At 42.8% G+C, this 25,372-nt stretch overlaps 1 protein-coding gene across 10 annotated transcripts in view; it reads left to right on the plus strand.

Moving 5' to 3' along the window:
• The window catches only part of GALNTL6 (polypeptide N-acetylgalactosaminyltransferase like 6), a 564,733-nt gene that overhangs the window by 353,682 nt on the left and 185,679 nt on the right, over nt 1-25,372 (plus strand). Inside the window, exon 1 of one of the 10 annotated variants that reach the window (XM_039541784.1) lies at nt 4,667-4,723. The exons of 8 other annotated variants lie outside the window; for them this stretch is intronic. Coding sequence is in view for 1 of the 2 variants with exons in the window: in XM_039541778.1 (XP_039397712.1) it covers nt 5,912-5,969 (58 nt within the window). In the remaining variant the exon portion in view is untranslated. Of the gene's footprint in view, nt 1-4,666; nt 4,724-5,490; nt 5,970-25,372 lie in introns of those variants that run through there. One more of the 10 variants, XM_039541778.1, reaches the window with a different exon arrangement.

Here is a 25,372-nt window from a genome sequence, read left to right on the forward strand (position 1 = left end):
AGAATGCTTGGTGGAGATTTTCTAGGTGTTGGTCTCTGTCTGCGGGGTTAGAGCAGATACGGTTGTACCTCAGTGCTTGGCTGTAGACAATGGATCTTGTGGTGTGTCCGGGATGGAAGCTGGAGGCATGAAGGTAGGCATAGCGGTCGGTAGGTTTTCGGTATAGGGTGGTGTTAATGTGACCATCACTTATTAGCACCGTGGTGTCTAGGAAGTGGACCTCCCGTGTAGATTGGTCCAGGCTGAGGTTGATGGAGGGGTGAAAGCTGTTGAAATCGTGGTGGACTTGTTCCAGAGTCTCCTTCCCATGGGTCCAGATGATGAAGATGTCATCAATGTAGCGTAGGTAGAGAAGGGGTGTGAGTGGACGGGAGCTGAGGAAGCATTGTTCCAGGTCGGCCATAAAAATATTGGCATATTGTGGGGCCATGCGGGTGCCCATAGCGGTGCCACTGATCTGGAGATATATATTGTCATCAAATTTGAAATAGTTGTGTGTGAGGATAAAGGTACAGAGCTCAGCAACCAGTTGTGCTGTGGCATCATCAGGGATACTGTTCCTGACAGCTTGTATTCCATCAGTGTGTGGGATGTTTGTGTAGAGAGCCTCTACATCCATGGTGGCTAGGATGGTGTTTTGGAAAAACAACATCGCTTGCCTCACAACCTAAGTCGTGCAGAATGCAATGCCATCCACAGCCTCAGGAACCATCCTGACATTATAATCAAAGAGGCTGATAAAGGAGGTGCTGTTGTCATCATGAACAGGTCTGACTACCAAAAGGAGGCCGCCAGACAACTCTCCAATACCAAATTTTACAAGCCACTTCCCTCAGATCCCACTGAGGAATACACTAAGAAACAGCACCATCTACTCAGGACACTCCCTACACTAACACCAGAACAAATCAACATACCCTTAGAGCCCCGACCAGGGTTATTCTATCTACTACCCAAGATCCACAAACCCGGAAATCCTGGACGCCCCATCATCTCGGGCATTGGAACTCTCACTGAAGGACTGTCTGGATATGTAGACTCTCTGCTCAGACCCTATGCTACCAGCACTCCCAGCTATCTCCGTGACACTACTGATTTCCTGAGGAAACTACAATGCATTGGTGACCTTCCAGAAAACACCATCCTAGCCACTGTGTTTCTCCTGGTGATGCTGTATATAAGAAAGATGACTGTTTGTATCGTTGTTGCTACCACCATTGTACAGTTGTAACAGATCTTGTAGAAAGTATGTCATAGAAGGGGTCAACGGAAAAGTTGTGATTTGCTAAGTATGATTATCCTGTTCATTATGCATATACCATCTTTGTATGTAAAGTTATGAATATTAACTATGTACTTATATTTTATGCATGTGTTATATTCCTGGGTTACACCCCCCCCCAAATAAATTCACGTGGAGGCTAGACAGCTATGTATTGCTGGCCCATTAAGAACACTTTAACAATGGGCCATTGAAGAAACTCATCCTGACCAGTAGGTCTTCCTGCACGTCTCAACTCTGAGGGGCCAATGGCCATCCCTTGTGATTCAGCAAAACATGCAAGGGCATGTGATATGCTCATGTGACGCTGGACTCCATCTTGAGCCAGTAACTTTCCATAAACGAGCTGTGGACTTAATTTGGTACAGTAAATTTCCATGCACATGTGGGAGGATATAAAAAGGCATGAGACATGTCCATTTTGTCTTAATTTATCACTTCTTTTCTCTGGACTGGATTTCTAACAAGGAAGCTATAAACAAGGACTGATGACCCCTGATGACCCAATCTGTTTGGGTGATTCCAGAGAGACTTTTGAAAGTTAGCAGTTTATTCCGTCACTGCTATGATCCTGATCTATGAACACTGAAAATCACTAATATGTATAAGATCTATTAACTATTTCTGACTCTTTTCTCTGCTTTTATTATTTAAACCTTTGGTTTTTAGTTACTAAAGTATTGGCATCAGTGTGATCATTGGGTATAATCTGAATTTTATATATTGACCTGGATAAGTGGCTGATCCCTTGGGATTGGAAGGCCCCTATATCTGATTAAATTGGTTTTCTGTAACTACTCATCATAAAGTCCAGTGGCTGAGTGGCGATCCAAGGGCCGGAATGCCTAAGGAGACTGCATTTTTTATTTCTTGTTAAACAATGTGGTGATACAGAAGTTTACTTTTGTTACTGGCTTGGTATAGCTAAGGATAGAATAACCACCAGTTTGGGGCATGTCTGCCCTGTTTCTCAGCAATCTGTCCTGAATTTGATATTCTCAGCTGAGATTCACTGAGGCACAGTTACACTCCCTAGTTTCCAATCCCTATCTTTCTTTATTCTGTCCCTGGTACCTCGCCACTGCTCCAAACAATCCCTCCCTGATACAGAAGAGGAGGTCTCTTTTCCCTTGGAATGCAGTTACTCTTTTGCAAGTTTTCAGTGGTCAAAACACTGTAATTAAACTGAAGCACCTTCCTGTTGTCCTCAGTCTGGAGTGTGCCTTGTGCATGTCCTGTCAGCAACACTGGATTCACATACATAGAGGCTTTCCATGGCACAGTAATTTCATGATACAATTGTATAATATCATCCAGAAGTCTAAAAACAGAGAATGTTTTTATCAGCCTGGTGAAACCTTGTTGTGGGTGGAGTTAAACCCTCCTTGAGATTGACGAGTGTGAACTCACTTTTCAGTTAACATAATTGTAACTATAAGCCCCCACCTGAGACAAAAGGAGAATGTGAACCCAACCAGGAGCTTTTGTGAAGTATTGTTTTTGGGTAGCCATGGGGAATGCAGAGCAGGCCAAAAAAACCTGGAAAAGACAGAGACAGACAGCCTGAAGAAGCAGTTGAAAACATGGTAGCTGACCCTGGAAGAAACCTGGGGAGAGGCTTTTGGCAAACTGAAAAATGCTCTTGGTGCTGAAAGCAAAAAAAGCTGTTTCCTGCTATTGATTCCTTCTGCATTCAGAGGCATAGGACATTACTGCTAAATAAACAAAACTGCATCAGAGAAATACCTGATTGTCATCAATTTCTCCTCCTAACTGGAACAATCCATTGGATCCCAAATATTTGTCTAGCTGCTTGACATCAAAAGAAACAGTTTGCTTAACATACTGAGATTTACACTTCTCATAAGCTAAACTATATAATAGATGCTCATCTTTGTTACAGAGAGAAAAAAAGAAAAGTGAATTGCCTAAATTTGCCTACATATTCCTTGAAAATCTTATCTCTCGATGAGAAACCCCCTCGTCTGCCAGTCAGCATCATGCTGCTGTCTACAACTCCTTGCTGTGGCCAGAGATCTCTCTTATCAAATCCCTATGACTGGGACACCTTGAGTATCCAAATATCTCCAGTAGCTCCCCCTGCTCTCCAAATAAGTTTTCTCCAGCTACCTACACACAGGAGAGTTTGGGGAGCATCACATTTATTAAGAGATGACTCTTAATGGTGATTAATGCCTCTCTACTTCATTATGAGACCTCATTCCACCAATTTTTGTATCTGGTCGGAACCCAATATATTCAGGTCTTTGTGGTGTTTTTCTTTTTTAAATCAATTTATCTTCCAAGCAATTTTTCCTTTGCTTAAAATCACCAGCTCTTCCATCACAAATATACAAGACCCTCCATAAATACAATGGAGGAAGAATTCCTTGCACTGCCCAATCTTTTCCATATTATTACACAAGCTTATGATGTGGTAGGTAAATATAATCAGATATGAGTATTTTCAATTTTTGTGTTTGATCAAAGGTTTGTAGAGAAACAGTATCATTCAGGTAAAAATTAGGCTGCTTTGTGCAGCCTAGTTATTGTCAAGACAGTATCATAATGTGACAAGTCCTGACCCCTGACTGCTGAGCCATGCTACAGTGATCTAAACATTTTAATCTTTCTTCATCTATTGTGTCAGCAGAATAATTAAACTTCAAAATTGTTCTTGTTTAGGATATCCCTATTGAATGGCAATAAAAACACTGGATATTGATTAATAAATGTTGGCATTTTCTTAGTAAAAGTCCCAGATGTTATCAGTTTGAAACTTCATCAGATGTCTGCTAGACTTCGTGTGATTGGAATTCAGAAAGCAGTTCAGAATACTTTAGCAATTTCAAGCTGTCACTGGCTCAGTGCTCCAGTCTTACTGTGCTGATTAGCCAACTGTCAGGCAGTGATGTCATTTATTTTAGGGGGAAAAGGAAAAAACCCTTCAATAATGCTTGTTTTAAAAAAAGAAAAAGAAAAGGCTTCTTCCGTTGTGTAGATCATAGAGTCAGAAACTGCTCCAGGCTGGCAGGGGAGCACTACGTTGGGGAGGGGGGCACCCAGATTTATCCTTGCTTCCTCCTGGCAGAGGATCTTGGGGTGGGGGTGGGAAGCGGTGATGTACAGATACTGCTCTCACCCCCACCCCCCGGTTCCTCCATGTCCCCCTAGGAGGTTGTATGTTTGGGGGGTGGGGGGAATAAGGAGCAACACCAAGTGCTCCATGCATCCAGGACACTTTCCCCACCTGGGCTGTGGTGTGAGGCGAGCATCAGGAGCTGCTGCTCTCCTGCCCTGCCTGTATGCAACCCAGGTGGGGAAAGTAACCAGGGAGCCCTTACATTGCTCCTTCCATCATAGCCCCCTAGGGGTGCACAATGAGGAGCTGCATTTCAACGGGGGGAGTGAGCAGCAATGCCAGCTGCTCTGTACATCCAGGTCAGCTTCCCTGCATGGACACAGGAGTGGGGTGCAGGGGTTGGGATGCAGGAGGGGAGTGCAGGGGTTAGGGCAATGGGGGGCAGGGATTAGGGGTGCAGGGGGGAAGTGCAGAAGTTGGGGCAAAGAGAACACAGTGCAGAGGTTAGGGGCTCAGAACGGGAGTGTAGGGATTAGGGGTGCACGAGGGAGTTGCAGGGGTTGGGGCAAAGGGGACACAGCATAGCAGTTATGAGTGAAGGGAGCATAGCGTAGGGGGTGGGGCAAAGGGGTCACAGTGCAGGGGTTAGGGCCACAAGGGAGAACAGTGCAGGGGTAGGGGAGCAGGGAGGTGGGGAGTCCACATAGGCCATGGGCAATGGGGGGCACTGTGTCCATACAGGGATTCCAAAATGGAAGTTGACCCAGGGCACCATTTTCCCTAAGGCTGGCCCTGGTGAGGTAATATCTTTTATTGAACCAAATTCTGTTGGTGGAAAGGACATGCTTTTGAGCTTCATGAAGCTTTCCTAGGTCTGGAGAAAGTAACTAGAGTGTCTGAGCTAAATACAAAGTGGGACAGCATGATGGGGTGTTCACCCCATACAAGGCAGAGCTGGTAAATTACGATGATTAACTTGATAGACTGCACCTGGGGAAGACCCAGGGCCTGAAGCACTGATTGAAGATGGAGCCCAGCTGGGGAGGAACAGGAGGAGCTGGCATAAAGGCAGAAGAAAGGGGCTGCAGAGGAAGTACACTGCAGTCAACTCTCTGGGAGTAGGGAGGGGATGTTTGAGGCTATGGTGGTCAGTAGTTTGCAATTACTCCCTGGGAAGAAGGAATTTGTGCTGGTACACCCAGAGGGGAGGGGACCTAGAAGCTGTAAAAAGGGGTCTAGGGAAAGAGTAACAGAGTCTGAGGGAAAGTAGACACAGTTGCACATAAAGGGTCCCTGGACTGGAACCAAAAAAAGTGGGTGGCTGAGGTTCCTCTAACAATCACTGGGGAAGTGGCACAGATGAGGCAATGGAGCATAGACTCCCTAAAATGGTTATCTAGTGGGATTTCAGAACCCTGCAAAGGTAGGAGTATAGAGTCCTGGCTGGAGGGCTGAGTCCCAAAGGAGCTTCTTGAATCCTAGAGGGAGACCCTGGGGTGAGGAAGACCCTGAAGGAAGGCCATCAGCCTCGCAGAGCTAATCCCTAGATGTGGCCAGAAGGAGGCACTCCAGCAGTGAGTAGAGCACCCCATGACAAACAGACAGGTAGGCATAAGGGGTTCACACATGTTGTAGGACAGGAGTCTCAACCTTTTTCTCTTTGAGCCCTCCCCTCCCCCCCCCACACACACATACACCCAACGTACTATTAAAAACTCCATGGCCCACCTCTGTCACAACTGTTTCTCTGCATATAAAAAACAGGGCCAATGCTAGGGGGTTCAAACAGGGAAACTGCCCAAGCTCCATGGTACATGGGGCCCTGTGAAGCTAACTTGTCAGACTTCAGCTTTGGTGGGTGGCGGGGCTTAGGGCCCTGGGCTTCAGCCCCATGCTATGGGGCTTAAGCTTTCTGCCCTGGGCCTCTGCAAATCAAATGCTGCCCCTGCTTGGTGGCCCCCCGAAACCTGCTTGTGGCCCCACAGTGGGCCCCGGACCTCTAGCTGAGAACCACTGCTGGAGGATACCACTTAAAATGAAGTGCGTAATTACTGGTTAGCAGGCAGTAGGGTGTGTTACAAATTGTTGTAATTAACAGAGACACTGGTTTTATAGCTAAGTCCATGGTTTTTAATGTCCAGCAGAAATTTTAATTTAAGTACCTAGGCTCATCTTTTGAAGGTGTTTGTGTAGGTTTTCTTTGAGTGCGAGTACTGAGCAGTCAGATATTGAGTGATCCCTTTGTGAAAAGTGTTTGCCCACAGGTGCTACAGTATTTTTGTCTTTTCTCATTTTTCCATGAAAATCACTATGCGCTTGAATGAACTGTCTGGTTCCACGCACACATAGGCGCTGACTCCGTGGGTGCTCCAAAATTAGTGAGTGCCCTGCACCCCCTGGCAGCCAAGCTCCCCTCCCCCCCACCGCCTCCTCCGTGCCCCCCCGAGCACGCCATGTCCCCGTTCCTCTGCTTACCTCCCAGCGCTTCCCACCCAGCTACTGCCAAACAGCTGTTTGGCTGCTTCAAGGGGTCGGGGGGGGGGGAGGAGAGGGACTGTGGCGTGCTCAGGGGAGGAGGTGGGGAAGAGGCAGGACTGGGGCAGGGATTTGGGGAAGGAGTCAGAATAGGGGCAGGGACTTTGGGAAAGGGGTTGGAATGGGGGTGGGGCGGGGCCTCATGGAAGGGGTGTAGTCGGGGCGGGAGCAGAGGGGGGTCAAGCATCCACTGATGGTAGCAGAAATCGGCACCTATGCACCCACATAGTTGTTGTAGGGACATTTGATGCACTGGATGAGGTACATCCCATCTTGTGATAGGCATGTGTTTATGTATGATCAACAAAGAATCCTGTGGCACCTTATAGACTAACAGACGTTCTGCAGCATGAGCTTTTGTGGGTGAATACCCACTTCTTCAGATGCAAGTCATTTATGTATGATGAAATTTTGCATCCACAGTCATAGAAAAACCACAAGAGACATTTTGATGGCTAATGTCATCACTCACACTGTTTCAAATAGGTGATTTCTGTGTTACAGTTTTTCATTCTGTGGTTGGCCTTGATTAACAGAAAAGCACTCAAAGGCACTCCTTTGTTTCCTTAACATCTGTCTCATTTTAACCTTGGACAGTTTTGCAGTGAAGTCTCAGTCTGTGACTCAGTGGCACACAGCCAATATAATATTGAATATGGTACATTGTATTGTGTCAAAAAATAGAAAGCATACAACTAACTTTCTCTCTAGCAATCTCTCTCTCTCTCTCTCTCTCTCTATTTATGTATTCTGTTTTGCCTGCATTCCAGTCTCAAACCAGGAACCAGAATTTTGTTTTACAATTTTCAGTCAAAAATAGAAGTGGAAATAATAGGCCACATTTTGGAAAGCTGAACTCTATGGAAGAGAAAATTGTTCTGACCGTTGCCGTAATTTATGAGGATTGTTGTCAGTAGGGCTAGGGGAATGTAATACTAAGAGGTATCTTCCCCATCAGAATTCCCTTCAGCTATGTTTGTGCCCTTTTGACTTCACTTTCTGCAAATACTCAAGTGATTGCATTTTACTCCCATGAATGTTCATGGGACGTAAATGCCTGCATTTATTACAGTTCGCAGTGGAAATGGCATATTGTATATGGGATGGCACACCATTTGACACAGCAAGGGAACAGAATACCCAGTATGCCTTGTAAGGGGTCCAGCAGAGAGGCAATTAAACAGGGCAGACAAAAAATCTGACACTAGGACTACACATACATTCTGTTTGTGGGAGTGTGATTGGAATAGTAAGGGGAAAGTAAACAGAATCCAAACCAAGTCACTAGGAGTCTTTCCATTAACTTCAGTGGGCACTGATTTAGACCCTAAAATCTACTGCAGCCTAATTTTTCTAGGAATGAAGCCTTAAACAAAGCCTGTGTGACTCAAAGTCGAAGGGTTTACAATTTGTTAGAAGATAAAGAGAATTTTGAACTATACTTCTCTTTAAACTGCTATCCTTGCTCACTCTGAAAGCTCCAAAGCCCAGGCACTTATTCAAACTCTCCTTTAGATTACAATTGTTCATTCAATCAAGGACAGAAACAATACCATGTAGGGTTTTTTTTGTGACCATTAACTGACATATTTGGAAATTTCAGTTATCGGATACTAACTGTTCATGATCAAATCACAGAATTAAGTCTTGTAAAATATTGTGTAATTATCAAAAATTAATACAGCTGCAGAAACTTTAGCCTGCTCATGCACAGTCTGCAAGCTGAAAAATAAACTGTTTGTTGAGAAAATTATTTGTTATGAATTACTCGCACAGCTTTAGCTGTCAGCTAAGAGTTGATCCCTACAGCTAAGAGACCACGCCAACTATTGTGGATGGGTCTTGCTTTTTTCTAATTGCCTCTCTTTACAAGGCATTTTTTTCAGTTCTGTGTCCTGATGGTTGGCTGCTCAAGTGACAAGAACTGTCAATGGTTATAGTGGGTAATTATGCTGATGCCTGCAGACAATCCATCATGGGTGGATTTTGCATGTGGCTTCTGGTAATTAATCATGGAGCCATGGAGCAGCAGTTATACAGCAGAGAGGAAATTTATCTTCTAAAGGGCAGTGCAGGGTTGGAGCATGAGGAATAATGAGTCTATAGATGATAGCTCTTGTTTACCAATCAATCTTTCCATTTTTTCCTTTTTAAAATTATATACAGAGTTTAGTGAAATCATTCACAGAATTGATAATGGATCAGGGTGGGGGAAAAAAACATTTGAAGAGCTCTTAGCACTCTTAATTATTAATACATTCCTTTTTAGTATGGAATGAAAGGTAAGAATTGGATCCTGTACAATTAAAGTGATAACATAGTTCAAACAGTTTTGGGATGGGAGAGAAAGGAAATAATATTAGGGCTCAGAGTGGTAGCCGTGTTATTCTGTATCGGCAAAAACAACGAGGAGTATTTGTGGCACCTTACTAGGGCTGAACATAAGAGAGCCATATACCGCTTGCCATATTCAAAAAGCAGTAGTCTCATGGAAGTGATTTCCTTGCAAGGTATATGAAAGCTTCCCCTAAAATTTTCAGTCACCACTTAGGTCCTGGATCATATGGCATAGTGCTGTGGTACCAATAAGACCTGAGGCCTAATGAATATTGGCCTCCTCTTGCTGTTCCATGGATAGTTCCCAGCAATGACGCATTAGCCACTGGGCCAACAGGACCTGTACCTAGAGGTCCCGGCCAACTGGGGGCCCCAGAAAAAAATTCACCTCCAGGCACTGGAAGCTTGGAACCCCAGCCACTGGGCAGGCAGGGTGAGGGAAGCCCTGCCCTCCCTGCGGCCCCTCAACCCCATCCTTGTAGATGGGCAGGGCAGGAGAAGCTCCAGGGACCCAACCCTGGTTATCTGTAGCAATGTGTGCTGTGGCCATGGGATTGGAGGAGCTTGCTCTGCCCGCTACGGTCCCGGGGCCTTGATGCGGGGACTGAGCTTCTCTGGTCTTGGAACCGCAGTGCAGGGCGGCAGAAAGCAAAGGGGGTTGTGGGGATGGAGTCGGGGGGGGCAGAATGTGGGAGACCCTGGGTGGAACAGGAGCAGGCCCTGGGGAAGGGGCAGAAAGAGGTGGGGCTGTGGGCAGGGCTGCAAGCACAAGGGGGGTAGGGACGGAGGCAGAAGGGATGGGGAGGGGCCCCCCACTTGCTCTAGCCCCTGGAAACCTTAATCTGCCTCTGGTCCCCAGCACTACTTTACTGAAGATTTTACCTTTTTGTCTTCCATCATGATGAAGCTCCATGTTGGACCTCAGCTTATTATATTTGAGGTTAAATATTCGGCTGCGAAAGGTACATGCATCTTGAAATGTTCAATACCTTTGCATCCCTTTTTAGAAACTGGCCTCATTGTTGGACTGCTTCTCATTCTTAGGCAGTCGGGAACGTTAATGATTGGCGTTCAGTCATAAGTTGCTAGACAAGTGATTGTGAGAGTGTGATCCTTGCCAGCCACTATTAATTCCAATGATTTTCTGGAGTCAAAGGGCTACTTGGAGATGAAAATTAACATCATAGCATCTTTCATATGTGCTATTGGTATTAAATATACTGTTTGCCTAGGGAGAAGTTTCAGGTGTTGGATAATGTGACAGATATATACACAAACACCTGCCCCCATACTTTTTCAATGTATCCAAAGAGAATTGATACCGCAGCATTTCATCCACATTGAGACACTGAATGCACTATCCTCAACAAGGATGGAGACTCCAAGTCCTTTGGAGCTGCAACTGGCTACAGGCAGCAGTGGAAGTTGAACCCACTAGAGCGCTTGCAGCTACTTGGTAGTTACATGATTTCTCTATGGTTCTTGTGGAGCCATTGACTTCCAGGCAGCAAGCAGCATTGCTCTCTCATACAATAGTTTATGCAGTCCTTATGCAGTTTTACTTCTCCAGCATCAGAGTTATGCGACTACAGAGCACTGGCAGTGTCCCATCACTTTTGACAGATTCAGGCAAATGTAGCGGTAGCAGATACTCAGGTAGAAGCAGTAGTGAAGGTGCATGGAGGAGGGGGAAAGGAACATCAGCATTCATTATTGTGATCTCAAAGTACCACCTTTACCATCGCTCATACAATGTCTTGAAGACCTTATTCACTTGTGACCGCATGTCCTTCCATATATTTATATTTTTCTGTTACTTTTTGCTTCCTTCCCCTTCTCCACCCTACTCAACTGTTGTTTTACCCTTCTCCGATGTTGGCAGATAGTGCCTGCACATGATGTGTACTTTTAGGGATAACTGAAAAGTATGGTAAAATATATAGCCATAATATTGATCTCTTGTCAATAATTGACCAGTCTCAGAGTTCTCATTTGTGCAAGCCCATCTTTACATCTGGGATTTCTGCCACTGGAGACAAAATGTCCAACCCTTGCCCCATGATGGCTCTTATGATTTCTAGTGCACTAAGCAAATCAATGGAAAGGCTAGCCTGGAAGCCTATCCGGAGCATCCAGCAGTGAGTTCACTACTATGGCCTACCCCACTCTCTACAAGGTAGAGTTTAGTCATAGCAGGAAGATCAGATAGGACTCCACCCCTTTGTCCATGTCATGCCATGCTAAATCAAACCTGACCTGTCTGGAGGGCCATGCTGATATGTCATTTCCCAAAAGCTTAGATTCTATTTTTTTCCAGTAGTTTGCACCAAAATGATCACCAAGTCAACACAGATTTTGTAAAGGGAAATCATGCCTCATCAATCTATTAGAACTCTTTGAGGGGGTCAACAAACATGTGGACAAGGGTGATCCAGTGGATATAGTGTATTTAGACTTTCAAGAAATCCTTTAACAAAGATGCTCATCAAGGGCTCTTAAGCAAAGTAAGCTGTCATGGGATAAGAAGGAAGGTCCTTTTATGTATCAGTAACTGGTTAAGAGATAAGAAACAAAGGGTAATAATAAATGCCAATGTTCAGACTGGAGAGAGGTAAATAGTGGTGCCCCTCAAGGGTCTGTACTTGGACCAGTGCTGTTCAATATATGAATAAATTATCTGGAAAAGTGATAAACAGTGAGGTGGCAAAATTTGCAGACAATAACTACCTTGAGTAATTTTGTAAGTTCAAAGCAGACTGCGAAGAATTACAGAGGAATCTCACAACATTGGGTGACTGAGCAACAAAATGGCAATGAAATCAATGTTGATAAATGCAAGGTAATGCCCACTGGAAAACATAGTCCCAGCTATGCATACAAAATGATGGGGTCTAATTTAGCTGTTACCACTCAGGAAAGAGATCTTGGAGTCATTGTGGATAATTCTCTGAAAACATCCACTCAGTGTGCAGCGGCAATCAAAAAAGCTAACAGAACCATTAGGAAAGGGATAGGCAATAAGACAGAAAATATCATACTGCCTCTATATAAATCCATGGTATGCACACATCTTGAATATTGCATGCAGATCTGGTTGCCCTGTCTCAAAAAAGGTATGTTGGAATTGGAGAAGGTACACAGAGAAGGACAACAAAAATGATTAGATGTATGGAACAACTTCCGTATGAGGAAATATTAAAGAGACTGGGATTTTCAGCTTGGAAAAGAGATGACTTAGGGGAGGATATGATAGAGATCTATAAAATCTTGACTGGTGTGGAGAAAGTGAATAAGAAAATGTTATTTACACGTCACATAACACAAGCATATGAAATTAATAGGCAGCAGGTTTAAAACAAACAAAAGGAAGTACTTATGTGTCACAAGGCACAGTCAACCTGTGGAATTCTTTGCCAGGGAGTGTTGTCAAGGTAAAGACTATAACAGGGTTAAAAAAAGAACTAGATAAGTTCATGGAGGATAGGTCCATCAATGTGTATTAGCCAGGATGGCAGGGATGCAACACCATGTTCTGAGTGTCCCTAGCCTCTGTTTGACAGATGCTGGGAGTGAATTGTAAGTAATATCTTGAAGGAAAAATATCTGAGCAGTCTGGACTCATTCACTGGGGGGAGGAGTGAATCTTTCTTTGCTTTACTATGATCTGTAATGGAACTTGGTTAACGATGTTAGATTACTTTCACTTCCCCACATGCAGAGCTGAACTGAGTATAGAACAATGTTTTTAATACTATGTGTTTTGCCTTTCATATAATGTTATACACTGAAGAAAAGTATTAAGTAAACATGCTATGAAATTTAAAATGTAGGCATAAAAGAGATTGCTGTAAAGAGTTGAATCTGATAATAAACCGGTTAGATTAAGGTTGTAAGAGCCAGGTATGTTTGAGTCTGTTTCAGGGGAAATAACTTCTCTGCCACTCTTCTTTATAGATGGCTGAAGTAGACTTTTATGTATAGTGTGTGGGAAAACTGGTATCACATAAGGGCTAAGCAGGGGAAGCTGGAGTTACTGCCTACTATCTAACAGTAGTACTATCTGTTATCTTGGCCTTCTACTCACCACCCCCATCCACATCACTATATGTCTGCAGAGCTGTAACTAAGCATTTTAGCGCCTGAGGTGAGCAAGCATATTTGTGTGCAATGTTGGGAGGGGCATGCAGGGTTACATCCTGTCTTCCCCACCCGGTTTCTGCCTTCCATTTAGCACGGGCTTTTTCAAACTGTAGGGCACTGTGTCCCTGACATACTCTTGCCTCTGCCCCCGAGGAGCCTGATGCTGGCCAGCAATGCCCCCTGGAGCTGGACTCTGCCCGTGGAGCTTGGCTGCCATGAGATGCTCCCCGAGGTGCTCCCTGGAGTACTTATCCCCTGGGGGACCTGCCTCTCAGCTAACGTTGCCAACCCTCCAGGATTGCCCTGGAGTCTCCAGAAAATAAGGATTAATCTTTAATTAAATACTATGTCATGTGATGATACCTCCAGGAATATGTCCAACCAAAATTGGCAACCCTACTCTCAGCAGCCTGGTCACACCCTGCTCGCTGCCAGGGACCTGCCATTGCACTCGATTCCATTCTTCCCACACTCCCTGTGCGCAGAGTCGAACCACCCTTTGCTCCCCTTGGCTGCCCTGCCCCAGCCCCATGGCTTTCAGGCTCATGGCCACACAGCCCAACCCCAATGCCCAGCCCAGGCACTGGGGTTAGGTGGCTGCTGGCAGGGTGGACTCACTTCTGCCAGCTCCAGAAACGAAGGTGCTGAGAATAGAGCAACCCTTAGGGTTACCATATTTCAAGTTCCCAAATAGAGGGGTAGAGGGAGGGGAAACTGGATGGGGGTGCTGAATGGGATATTTGGGGAGAGTGCTTGAGGGGTATGTGTGTACTTGCAGGGGGTATATGGGGTGGCACTGGAGAGGGAGCACTGTCGCACTCACTGTCATGGTGTTAGGGTGGCTGGCACAGGCCCAGGATGCAGTGCCAGCCCGTCAGCACCTCTCTGCAGGTCCCTCTCCCTTCCCAGGCCAGGGAGCCAGTGGCATTCAGTGCCCTGCCCACCTGCTGCCACCACCGCCATGGTCCTAGCTCTGCAGGGACAGCCTGCTATAGCTGGGGTCACTGGGTCCCTACTACATGGCAAGTAATAATAACTGTAGGTAGAAAGAAGTGCAGATTGAGAATATTGCAACACGGAGAGCAGGAAATAAAATTAGAAACCACAACATTTGGCAAAAGCGCATAGGTTGACATCTGATCTTGCTCTCATTGAAGTCTGTGAGTTTTACAGTTGAATTCAATGGGATCTCTTTAATCTCATCTCCCTTTAATGGAAGGGAGCTTGCATTAAGTACTTGCTTTTCATCAGGTGATGATTCCTTTTGTAAGATTTTCATTGTAGCCCTGCTCATTTGTCCTAATCAGAGAGTAGTACTATCAATTAGCTTCAAAATTTTTAGCACCCAGTCGCTCAAAGAGCCCTTCTTGTGATTCTCAGTTTCTTCCTTTCTCTTACTTGTTTTCAAAATTCTCTTGTCTGTTAACACCACTCCAAAGATAAAAGGAGCTACCTCTTGAAGATGATTTCCCTGCCCTTCATCTGGTCTCACTACAAGGGGGCCATCACATGATTTGTTATGAAGTGAGGTGACTCTTAAAGTAGCAGTGTAGCAAGTGTGCAAAACTCTGACCTCAAGAAAGCTACCTGTAGCTTTCTCAGGAGGAGTTGGGGAGCAAAGCAACCTTTGAGGAGAGATTTGGGGTTTTTTTCCTGGGAAAACTGGAATGTGTGTGTGGAGGAGGGGATGGGCTGAATAACTTGGGACTGGGTGGTAGAAGGCAAAACTCGGGGCCTCCTAGGATGTTGCAGGTGTTTCCTTCAGTGATATGGGATGAGGAGGGTGGTTTTTCAGGGGGAGGGATTGGGGAAGAAGGAAGAAATAGGTGTATTTCTGAGGGTTTGGGATGCTAAGAGTAGGACTTGAAAATGGTGGATTCATATTTCACCTCCAAACCCAGCTGGTACTCAGGAAGAGCAGCTTTGAATCTAAATTTTGGTGTAAGCTCAGAGCTGCTCATAGGCTCTTACATTTTTGGATATGGGGGGAGGGATAGCTCAGTGGTTTGAGTACTGGCCTGCTAAACCCAGGGTTGTGAGTTCAATCTTTGAGGTGGCCACTTAGGGATCTGGGGCAAAAATCAGTACTTGGTCCTGCTAGTGAAGGCAGGGGCTGGACTCCATGACCTTTCAAGGTCCCTTCCAGTTCTAGGAGATAGGAATATCTCCAATTATTAAATTAAAAAGATATAAGATCTTAAGTCAGTTTCTTAAGAAGTTAGGGGAGAGGAGAGCAAAGTGGGGACTGGAGGAGAAAAGTGGCACCTTTAAATTGCCCCTTACCTCCTGATTGTAGTCCTTCCTCCCCTTAAATTCCCCACAGCTGAAAAGGTTGGACATCACTTCTATAGATTTTAATAATATCACTGCAAAAATATACAGTGCTTTCTATCCCAACCAAGATGTTGGCTGGATGTTTCTCTTTTTTGCAATGAAGTGGGAGTAGGCAAGAGGTGGATTTGCAAGCAGGGTGGGTTGGAATGAACTGCTGATTCTAGGATGGAAAAATAATGAAATACTTTGGGGAAAAAAATGAAATGCTTGAGTCTCCCACTCCCTCCATTGCCCTCTCCTCCTTTTGTTTTGTCTTTTTATTTCTAGATGTAGATATTTAAATTTATACAATTAAATTTTTGTAAACATTTTATATACATAGATATCTACTGGATTTTTGCATATGGGTGTGCTCTCGGCCCAGTAAGTTTGTTGTGTGGGAGTTTGGCATGGTGGTGGAAGGTAATTTGGTAAAAGGGGAGTGAGAGGTATGGCTGTGGTATGTGCTCTGTGGTGTATGGCTGTTGTGATATTGGTGAAGTGGGGGAGGAGCAATTTTTGTGCAGAAAAACCATGTTTTGAAAGATATCAGTCAACAAAAACGATAGACTTCCAAGTATAAACTTCGGACACAGGCCAGTTTGAAATGCTTTCTACCAAAAATGTATGAAAGAAAGCAAACATAAACTGCAAAGAAAATGTGAAGGGCATAGAAACTAACAATGACATTTCATACTAATAGGCGATATACATATAGAGAAGCAGAAGTGTGTGCCCTACTTGAAACACATTTCAGAACACAACTTTAATTATGGAGTCGTGATCAAGCACCTCCATAATTACCATGCATCTGCAATGTGTACAACACAATAGATAGGCCACATTCCTCATTCGTGCACTACAGTGCAAAAATTGTAATTTCGGCCTCCTTTTTGCCCACGGAAAAATAACACACTATACACTTCACTATTGCACCACCATGTATTTTAGTGTTGCTCTATATTGCTTCATTTGGCTCAGATCTTTTTTTTTTTTTTTTTTCATTTATTGTCCCAGTCATGCAAGGGCCCTGTTGAATCCAGTGGAAAGAACAACAAAAATAGAGACACTGGGCCTTGATGGCCTTTCTGTGTGTGCGTGTGCCTTGTGTAATCACTGACACCTGTGCAAAGCAGACATAAAACATTAGCATTCTAATTTTGTAGCATTTTACACCCACTTTGCATTCACTTTGTGCTGGTGTTAGTGATTACACAACATGCAAGATCATGGAGAATTGGGCCCCTTATTTCTCCACCTCCATTCTGCCCTGTGGCTCAGAGTCCATAGGAGAAGGTGGCTTCCAGAAACGGACAGTTACTGAAAGATTAGATTAGCCAGTCTTAGGGACCTTGTCTGACAAATTGAGCACAGAATGCTGTGAATCTCTTCTGATAAACAGAGCTCTTCTATATAAAATATAACAGCCTAGAGGAAAAGTGTGTTAAGCTTTTTATAGTTTTTAGTAGTATTTTTAAGTAGTGAAGTGTGTACATTGTGACCCAGAAGTTAGTTTAATTAGCCTCAGCCCAGGAGGTTAATTTTAAATTAAAATTATGTCATGGTCTGCTGCTTTTAAATTAAACATTTACTACTTAGCCATGTGAGCATATTTTATTTTTTAAATGACTTTATAAGCAAATAATTAACGAAAGTCTCCCAAGGACCATTATAAAGTGGAATAGGTGCACAAGGAGCACAGACAAACGTCAAACAGGAAATCATCATAGTCATCGATCTAAAAGTGTTTCTGTGAAATCTTCATTCATTCAGTGCAAACTTGATGCTTATTTGGTTGAACACTAATTTCAGATTTTCCACTATTATTCCTCCCCAGAAGGCATATTTACCCTTTTATCAACTAACCTGAATTTTAGAGGCACTCTATGGATGGTACTGGCAGTACATGTTAGATGTTGCACAACAGTGATCCAAGAGCAGAAAAACACGTGACTGCCCTCCTCAGTTTGAAGAGGCATATCTGATTTTGTGTTTATTTTCTCCATAGTACCTAAACCATTCAGCAGCACAAGTGACTGAATAAATCAAATTGCATTCTATGGCAATCTCAGATGAACCAGGCATTGAATACGTTGTTCAATGTGTAATGCATCTATAAAACAATTCTTCTGTACCTCATGAGTGTTCAGTCTTAATTTACTAATGCTCAGAAATCACTGAGATCCTCAGAAATTGCTATAGGTGTCTAAAATATTATTTAGAGGAATAAACATAACTAATTTTACTTGTAGATAGTGAAAATTATTTACTAAACTTAACATCAATTACTAAATATACATATTTGGAAATATATTTTTCCTTTTCTTTGGGTGTATGTATATGTTGCTGCAACCACCTTTAGCATGAACTCAGGAAATATTTGAATGGATAGAACAGGCTTGGAGAACAAGAAAATATTTTTTGAACACACAGGACCATTTCCTGGTCCCATTGAAATCAACAGGAAAGCTCACCTTGAATTCAGTGCAACCAAGGATTTGCCCCACTTGAAAGAAACTGACTAGCTGTACTCCACAAAGGCAACTTACCTCAAGGTTGGGAATGTTTAGTGCTCTACAGACTCTGTACAACTACTAATTACTCTTAACATTTTTACTCTCTTCTTTCCTTTCTGCAGCCTCTCCTCCTGTCTCAGCCCCTCTATTTCCTCTCACACCCCTTTACTTTCTGAGGGCTGCCCTAATTTGGACCCACCTGACTACAGCCCCCAGGAATAGGTCAGGCTGCTGGGAATTGCCAGTGAGGAGCACTTCACATCTCTTTTCCTGGGGCATGCTGCCTACATTTCCCTTGCATTGAGGGTTTCTGCAGGGGGCAAGAGGGGTGGCAGAGAGCCAGCATAGCCAGCTCTAATCCATCTAGAGACTCAACATGGGAAGGATGCATCAGAAATTAGTAGAATTCAGTGATTATAAAACAATAATCAATTGGCAGAATGATTCTTTGAAATGAGTAAATATATTTCACTCCAGAATTGCAATCATCAACTCCTAGACTTGTTTTGAAAAGCACTAAAAATATAGCAGAAGAAGGAAAAAAAGGAAGAGGAGAAAGAGAGAGAATGAGAATAAATCTTCTTGTTATTGGCAAGTACTCACATGTCTACTCCAACTCAGCAGGGTTACCCTTCTGACTGAAGAGAGCCTTAGGCGGCCTTTCCCCAGTACCGGTAAAACTACCTTTGAGCCTGCTACTGATGCTCTTGGGGCTATTTCTCTGGAAATGATGGCTGGTTCTCAAGCATAACTAATCATATTTAAATTTCTGACAAATAATGAAGCAGAAATGTTTTCTGTTCTATTGCACAAATGCTGTTTGAGGAAGAGACTTGAAACTTAAAAATCACTTACCTGAAATGCAGCTGTTCAGTTCCTTGGATCCTTTGCACAAAGTCTAACTCATTCCCATAACATATTGCTATGTTTCCAGCCTCGCTTGTTGCTTGCAGGTTGTAACCTATAAAGATATCACAATGTGGTGTTCATGAAAACTAGGTCTTGCTTCACTCCATTCATTGCTAAACTATTTATTTCACTGACAGCATACATCACCTGTAAGCAACAGTACCAGAGTGGTTATCTGTGCACTAGAAGAATGTTTATTTTAAATACTAGTATAAAATCACCATACTAGAATGTGCAGTATTTTAAAGTGTGAGACAATTAAGATAAATACAGTATGAAATACTTAGTTAAGTAATTGTAATTAATCAGGTTTCTCATACGTTGATTGAATTTTGGGTTTTGTTAATGTACAGAATTGAGAATTCTTATAAGTGTATCAGTTTTATTAATCAAAATGGAATGTAAAGGTAATTAGGAATTTACAGAAAGTAAAATAAGGTTGGATACATGTTACGGAGTACAAAATTTAAATGAAGGAATTTAACAGGCTATTAAAATTTTACTAAGAAGTAATAGATTCAATCATAATAAATTCTTATCACAAATTTGTCAACTTACTACTCTAAGGAAGTGATTTACATACTAGTATGTCTCTATGGATCCTTAACACAAATCCTTATCAATGCATCAGTCAACTGAAAATTACATGACTGTCAGTGAAAGTTAAGTCAAAAGTAATTCTAAGTTATATACTTAAACAATTACGTAATTACTGAAATATCAGTATGATTCAAAATTAAGCCTTTTTTTCTTTATCCCACACATACAAATGTCTCTCAGCAGCCCAGGGTATATAGTTAATAATTCAAAACTGCTTCTGATTTCTCTTGCAATTCACAATAGGTATAACCACCTGCAAACCTAATACTTTAAGTAATTTACTATACAATTTTATTTACTATTGGTTCAATATTTAGTTTATTTAGCATATGTTTTTAATAATCCAAAATTCTGTCTCTTGCCTTAGAAGCTTTCAGTCTCATATGTTGTTATAGATCATGTGTTATCTGAAAAGTAGTTGCTAACTCCTAATTGCTCTGGACCTCCTTTTTTTTTTCTTTCATGCAAGAAAGCTCAGTTTCCTTTAGAAGTTTATAATTATAGTTTCCTGCTATAGCACAATGAATTTTAATTGTATTGACTCAAAATTATTTCTAGATATTTAGGATAAAACTTTCTAGTGTACCGCAAGTATACACCATACATTTTTCTGATGAACCATAGGAGGTTTGTTGTGGGGGAATATCTAGACTTTTTCTCCTCCTCTTAGGCCATGGGTATACTAAGGGATGAGGGAAGAGAAGGGAGCTCTGGGAGGTGCAAGGGGAAAGGAATAAATTTGTGTGTGAGAGAGCGAGAGACAGACCGTGACCAGTTATATATGGGGTGAGCAGTGAAGTGGGAGAAAATGGGGGATTGAGGGAATGTCAATCATGCCTCCAAGGTTTCCTGGGAGTTTTAACCTTTTCTAGTAGGACTTCAAGCCTGACAAGGCCCCCTTAGGTCCCTCAGACAGGTACTCAGGTCTGTAAATCCACAAGAAGCTAACCTTATGGAGAAGCTGCCTCCAGAGCAGAGTTCTGCTCCTTGAAACATCTTGACCTGCAAGTCTGCTCCTCTCTCTGCCTCCAGCTTATGCCCTAACAGGCCATGGCAGGATGTGTGACTTCTAGATGTCTCACAAGAAAAGCTAATAGGTCTGCTCTGGAGACCGCTGCTCTCTGTAATACATCCTGTGACTACCTACGCAGGAGTACTAAACTGATAGAACTGAAGAAATCTGTTGGATTAGGACTCATGTCTATAGGCTTAATACCTGCAAGGGAAAGCCTAGATATGGGGAGAGGGCCTGGGTAAGGTGAGGAATGACTTAGCCAATCAGAATGCTGCAAGAGATTAACAAAGCACACTTATTTTGTCTGGCCGAGTTATTTGTACTGTACTCCATCACTGTAATATCTACAGGTTTCAGAGTAGCAGCCGTGTTAGTCTGTATCCACAAAAAGAACAGGAGTACTTGTGGCACCTTAAAGACTAACAAATTTATTTTAGCATGAGCTTTCGTGAGTTACATCTCACTTCTTCGGATGCACCGATGTAACTCACGAAAGCTCATGCTAAAATAAATTTGTTAGTCTTTAAGGTGCCACAAGTACTCCTGTTCTTTTTGTAATATCTACGTATCTTTACATTTGGGTCATATACATTAAATATTATGTATTTTAACTGGGTGAAAAATGATATCATACCACACACTCTTTGGATGTGTATGCAGCTCCAAGAGGCAATACTTTGTCTGTTATCAGCAAAAACAACAAGGAGTCCTTGTAGCACCTTAGAGACTAACACATTTATTTGGGCATCAGTTTTTGTGGGCTGAAACCCACTTTATCAGATGCACGGAGTGAAAAATACAGTAAGCAGTATATATATCACAGCATTACTTGCTTACTGTATTTTTCACTCTTGATATATATAATGCTTACTGTATTTTTCGCTCCGTGCATCTGATGAAGTGGGTTTCAGCCCACAAAAACTGACGCCCAAATAAATGTGTTAGTCTCTAAGGTGCTACAAGGACTCCTCGTTGTCTTTGGGTGAAATTTAATAGACTGGTATACAGTTGGTCAGACTAGATGATCTAACAGTCCTGTCTGACATTTAAATCTTTGAAGGCCATCTTGCATTCATGTATGCTCAATGTTTGCTGAGAAATAATGGGACATGGAACTTTTCAGCTGAAAGCTGTTACTATGATATGGCAGTTTGCTGGCCTAACTGACATGAGCTGGTGGTCTTAATCCAGTTCCTAGTGAACATGTCTGAAATCCTGATCTCATTAAAGCCAAAGGCAAAACTCACATTGGGAGAGGATTTCCCACTGGGGCTAGGATTTCGCTCCAGATGTCCACATCATAAAAGTCAGATGATCAGTTGTTAGTGCCAAGGATACTGGGCTGAAGAGACCGCGAGACCCCCTAGCTGTGGATGTCACAACTCAGTTGATACAGATTGGTGAAACCTTGGAGACTTGTTCTTCTGCTTACTCTGCTCCACTTGGTCTTTAGTCTCTAAGTCTGAACCATTTCCAGTTGAACTCCATTTACCATTAAATTCAACTGAACTAGGATTAGAATTTAAGATGATAATGAAAGTAAAAGGAAATAGCAAGACATTTCTATTATTACAAAGCCTGATATCCCAAACTGGTTTGTCTACAAATTCTTGGAAAGAGGATATTCTTACCCTTATTTGGGCTCAGTGCAGGAATTACTAGGTGAAATTACATAGGCTATGTTATGCAGGAGATCAGACTAGATGATTGTATTTTTCCTTTCTGGCCTTAAAATTCTGTGAATTTTATTTATTTGTTTACAGGCTTTCTGTGGTCTCTTCACTTTTGTATATGAACACCTCAGATATTAATGAATTTATACACACAACATCCCTGTGGGGTAGCAAAATATCATTATTCCTGTTTTTGAGCTGCGGAATTGAGGCACAGAGAACATGTGACTTGCTGAAGGTCATGTATGAAGTCTGTTATAGCCAGAAACAGAACTCCTGAGTCCCAATGTAGTGCCATTACCATAAACCAAATGTCCACTCCAACAGACTTATTAGTAATTACCTATTGACTTATTATTATTATTATTACTACAGATAGAATGCTGGCTAACCTCTTAATTACTATAGTGAATCCATATCCTCATTAGCTGTATTTGTACAGTGCTTGGTAGTCAAATAAAATGTCTGTTCCCTGAGGGGTTCAAAGGAATTATCCAAAATTTACATAAATATAGTGGAGAGCTGAATTTGGCCCATAGAAGCTACATTAGATTTAATTCAACGAGGGATTACAAACTAAGGAGACGGTACGGGCTGATGAGAGATACAGTAGTGACAAATTCATGTTGTATATGCAGTTTGTTAGCACTTGTTCAACCTCCTTGAATTAAAATATGTGACTGTGTGTACTGTATTGGAATTTGAAGGGTAAGGTGAGAATCAGTGGTGGAAGCCTGGCCAAAAGAAGTGATTTGAAAATCATATCTCCTATTTCTTGGTTAAACATTCACACGCAGTCCGAACTTGCTAGGAATTCTTGATTTAAAATGTAGCTTACAGGCTTTTCTCGGTGGCCCAAATTGGTGATGTTCTGCCTTGCCTAACACAATCCATGCTTCTATTCTTGATCCCATTCTGTTGTTCTGCATGCTGGTGGAGGCTGAGGCCCTCAATGGGAAAAGAGTAAAGGATTGTATGTCACATTTGTGGCCCCTGGAATTTGGGGTCAGTTAGGAACCAATCTGGTTCCTGGCAAATTTTAGAGTAGTGTAAAGGGACTAGAATGGGGCCAAGGATCTGACCTCAGAACACTAATCAATCTGATTACAAATCCCTTCTCCTCTCAGACACTCATCTTACACTCTTCTGACTCTTGTTATGACATTATTTCACTAGTTCTGACACCATCATAGAATTTTTCATGGCCAGAAAGACTTAAATTTCTAATATAAACAATAAAATCAGCAAAACCATAACTTTTAAATAAAAACTGAAATAAAACAACCACTGTCAGGCCGCCTTTAACATTAAAGGGAGCAAAACAAAGGCTCAAGCTATTTTTTTCCCTCTTCTCCCTCCCCACTCAGGTCACCTTTAAGGCTTAAATGCTCATTTGCCGTGTATGTGTCAGGTTTGTGGCAGGCACAGAAGGGGTTCAGACATTCCGCTGATAACTTGTTGAGCTTGTAATTCTGTGGTTGCTCCTCCAGGCTGTACAAACTACTTGAGAGAGTGGGAATGCTAAAATACAAAAAAGTGTATTACAGCATTTGCCTGATACTAAGGGAATATATTTCTTTCTTTAAGGTTATGTGAAGGCACTTGAGGATAGCAATAATCTGTGGTATAGTCACAGCATCATAAATATTAAAATCCCTGATTTCCTCTGTAAAGTCAGCAAATATGTATTTTTTCTGGCCCATGAACAGAGCTGTGAGTACACACAGCAGGAGCTTTATCGGATTGCCTTCCTTAGCACAAATCTGGGGAGGGGAGCCATTAGGATCTGGCATTAAATGGTGGTAATTAAAATGCTGTTTGATATTAATATTTTGATAGAATTTTGAAATGGCTCTCTTAAGGGCAGAATACCCTGCTATTGTTTTCTCTGCATCTGATATTTTCACTCAGTCAACCGGCTATGAAGAGTTCTTGCTTAAATGTAATGCAATCAGATAGAACTTGAAAGAGCAATAGCCAGATTCAAACCTCACCCCAGTTTTACACATCTGTGTAACTCCTTTGACAACTGTGACATTACTTCCATTATGCACAGAGGTGAAAATAAGCCAGGACAGTCTGGTATGTGCCAGACTGGACAGGTTTCCATGGCGATGATTTAAAGGGCCCAGGGTTCCAGCCACTGCGGGGAGTCCCAGGCCCTTTAAAGCACCGCCAGAGCTACAGCAGCTGGGCTCCCGTGGTGATTTAAAGGGCCCAAAGCTCCACGGCAGCTGGAGCCCCGAGCCCTTTAATTCGCCCCTGAGCTCCCAGCCACCTCTGCAGCTGGTAGCTCCAGGGTGATTTAAAGGCCACAGCCAGAGCCCCAGGGCCTTTAAATCTTGAGAGGCCATGCCTCTTCCAGTTGAGGCCATGCCCCCACTCAGGACTCTGGCGTACCGCTAAGTCCTTTAAGTTACTTTCACCCCTGATTATGCACCAGGGTAAAATGTACCAGAATCATGCCCAGAGTATTCTGAGAGGACTGATGAAATAAGTAATGGTGAATTTCCTAGTTCCTTGGAAGGTCCTATACTGTTTGCTTTGAACCATACTTTATATTGAACTAATTGTTATAGTCTTTTGGTCAGCAAAAAGCAATATGGTGAGGTTACCATTAATCAGGTGTTGGGTTTTTTTGCTGCAATTCATAAACCTTAGACATCTGATGAAGCTTGTGCCTCAGAGGTGGTAAATTCAGCTTGCTAAAAACACATGTCCACATACTGTACCTTTCCCACATAACTAGTGACAGATATGGGTGAAGGGAAGAAAGGGACACACCAAACCTTTTCACCAATAAGAAAGTAGCAGCAAGTTAAAGAATACTGCTGTGGCGGAAGGGAGTAAAACAAGGTCCTTCCACCTTACACAGAGCCAGCTCAGCAGTGCACTTCCTACATCAAGGAAGTTTGAAGCCCTGATCTTTCCCTATTTCCTCGCAGCTGGAAGTAGAGCCAGGCTCCTCCC

This window comes from Mauremys reevesii, linkage group 5, assembly GCF_016161935.1.
Source record: "Mauremys reevesii isolate NIE-2019 linkage group 5, ASM1616193v1, whole genome shotgun sequence".
NCBI lineage: Eukaryota > Metazoa > Chordata > Testudines > Geoemydidae > Mauremys > Mauremys reevesii.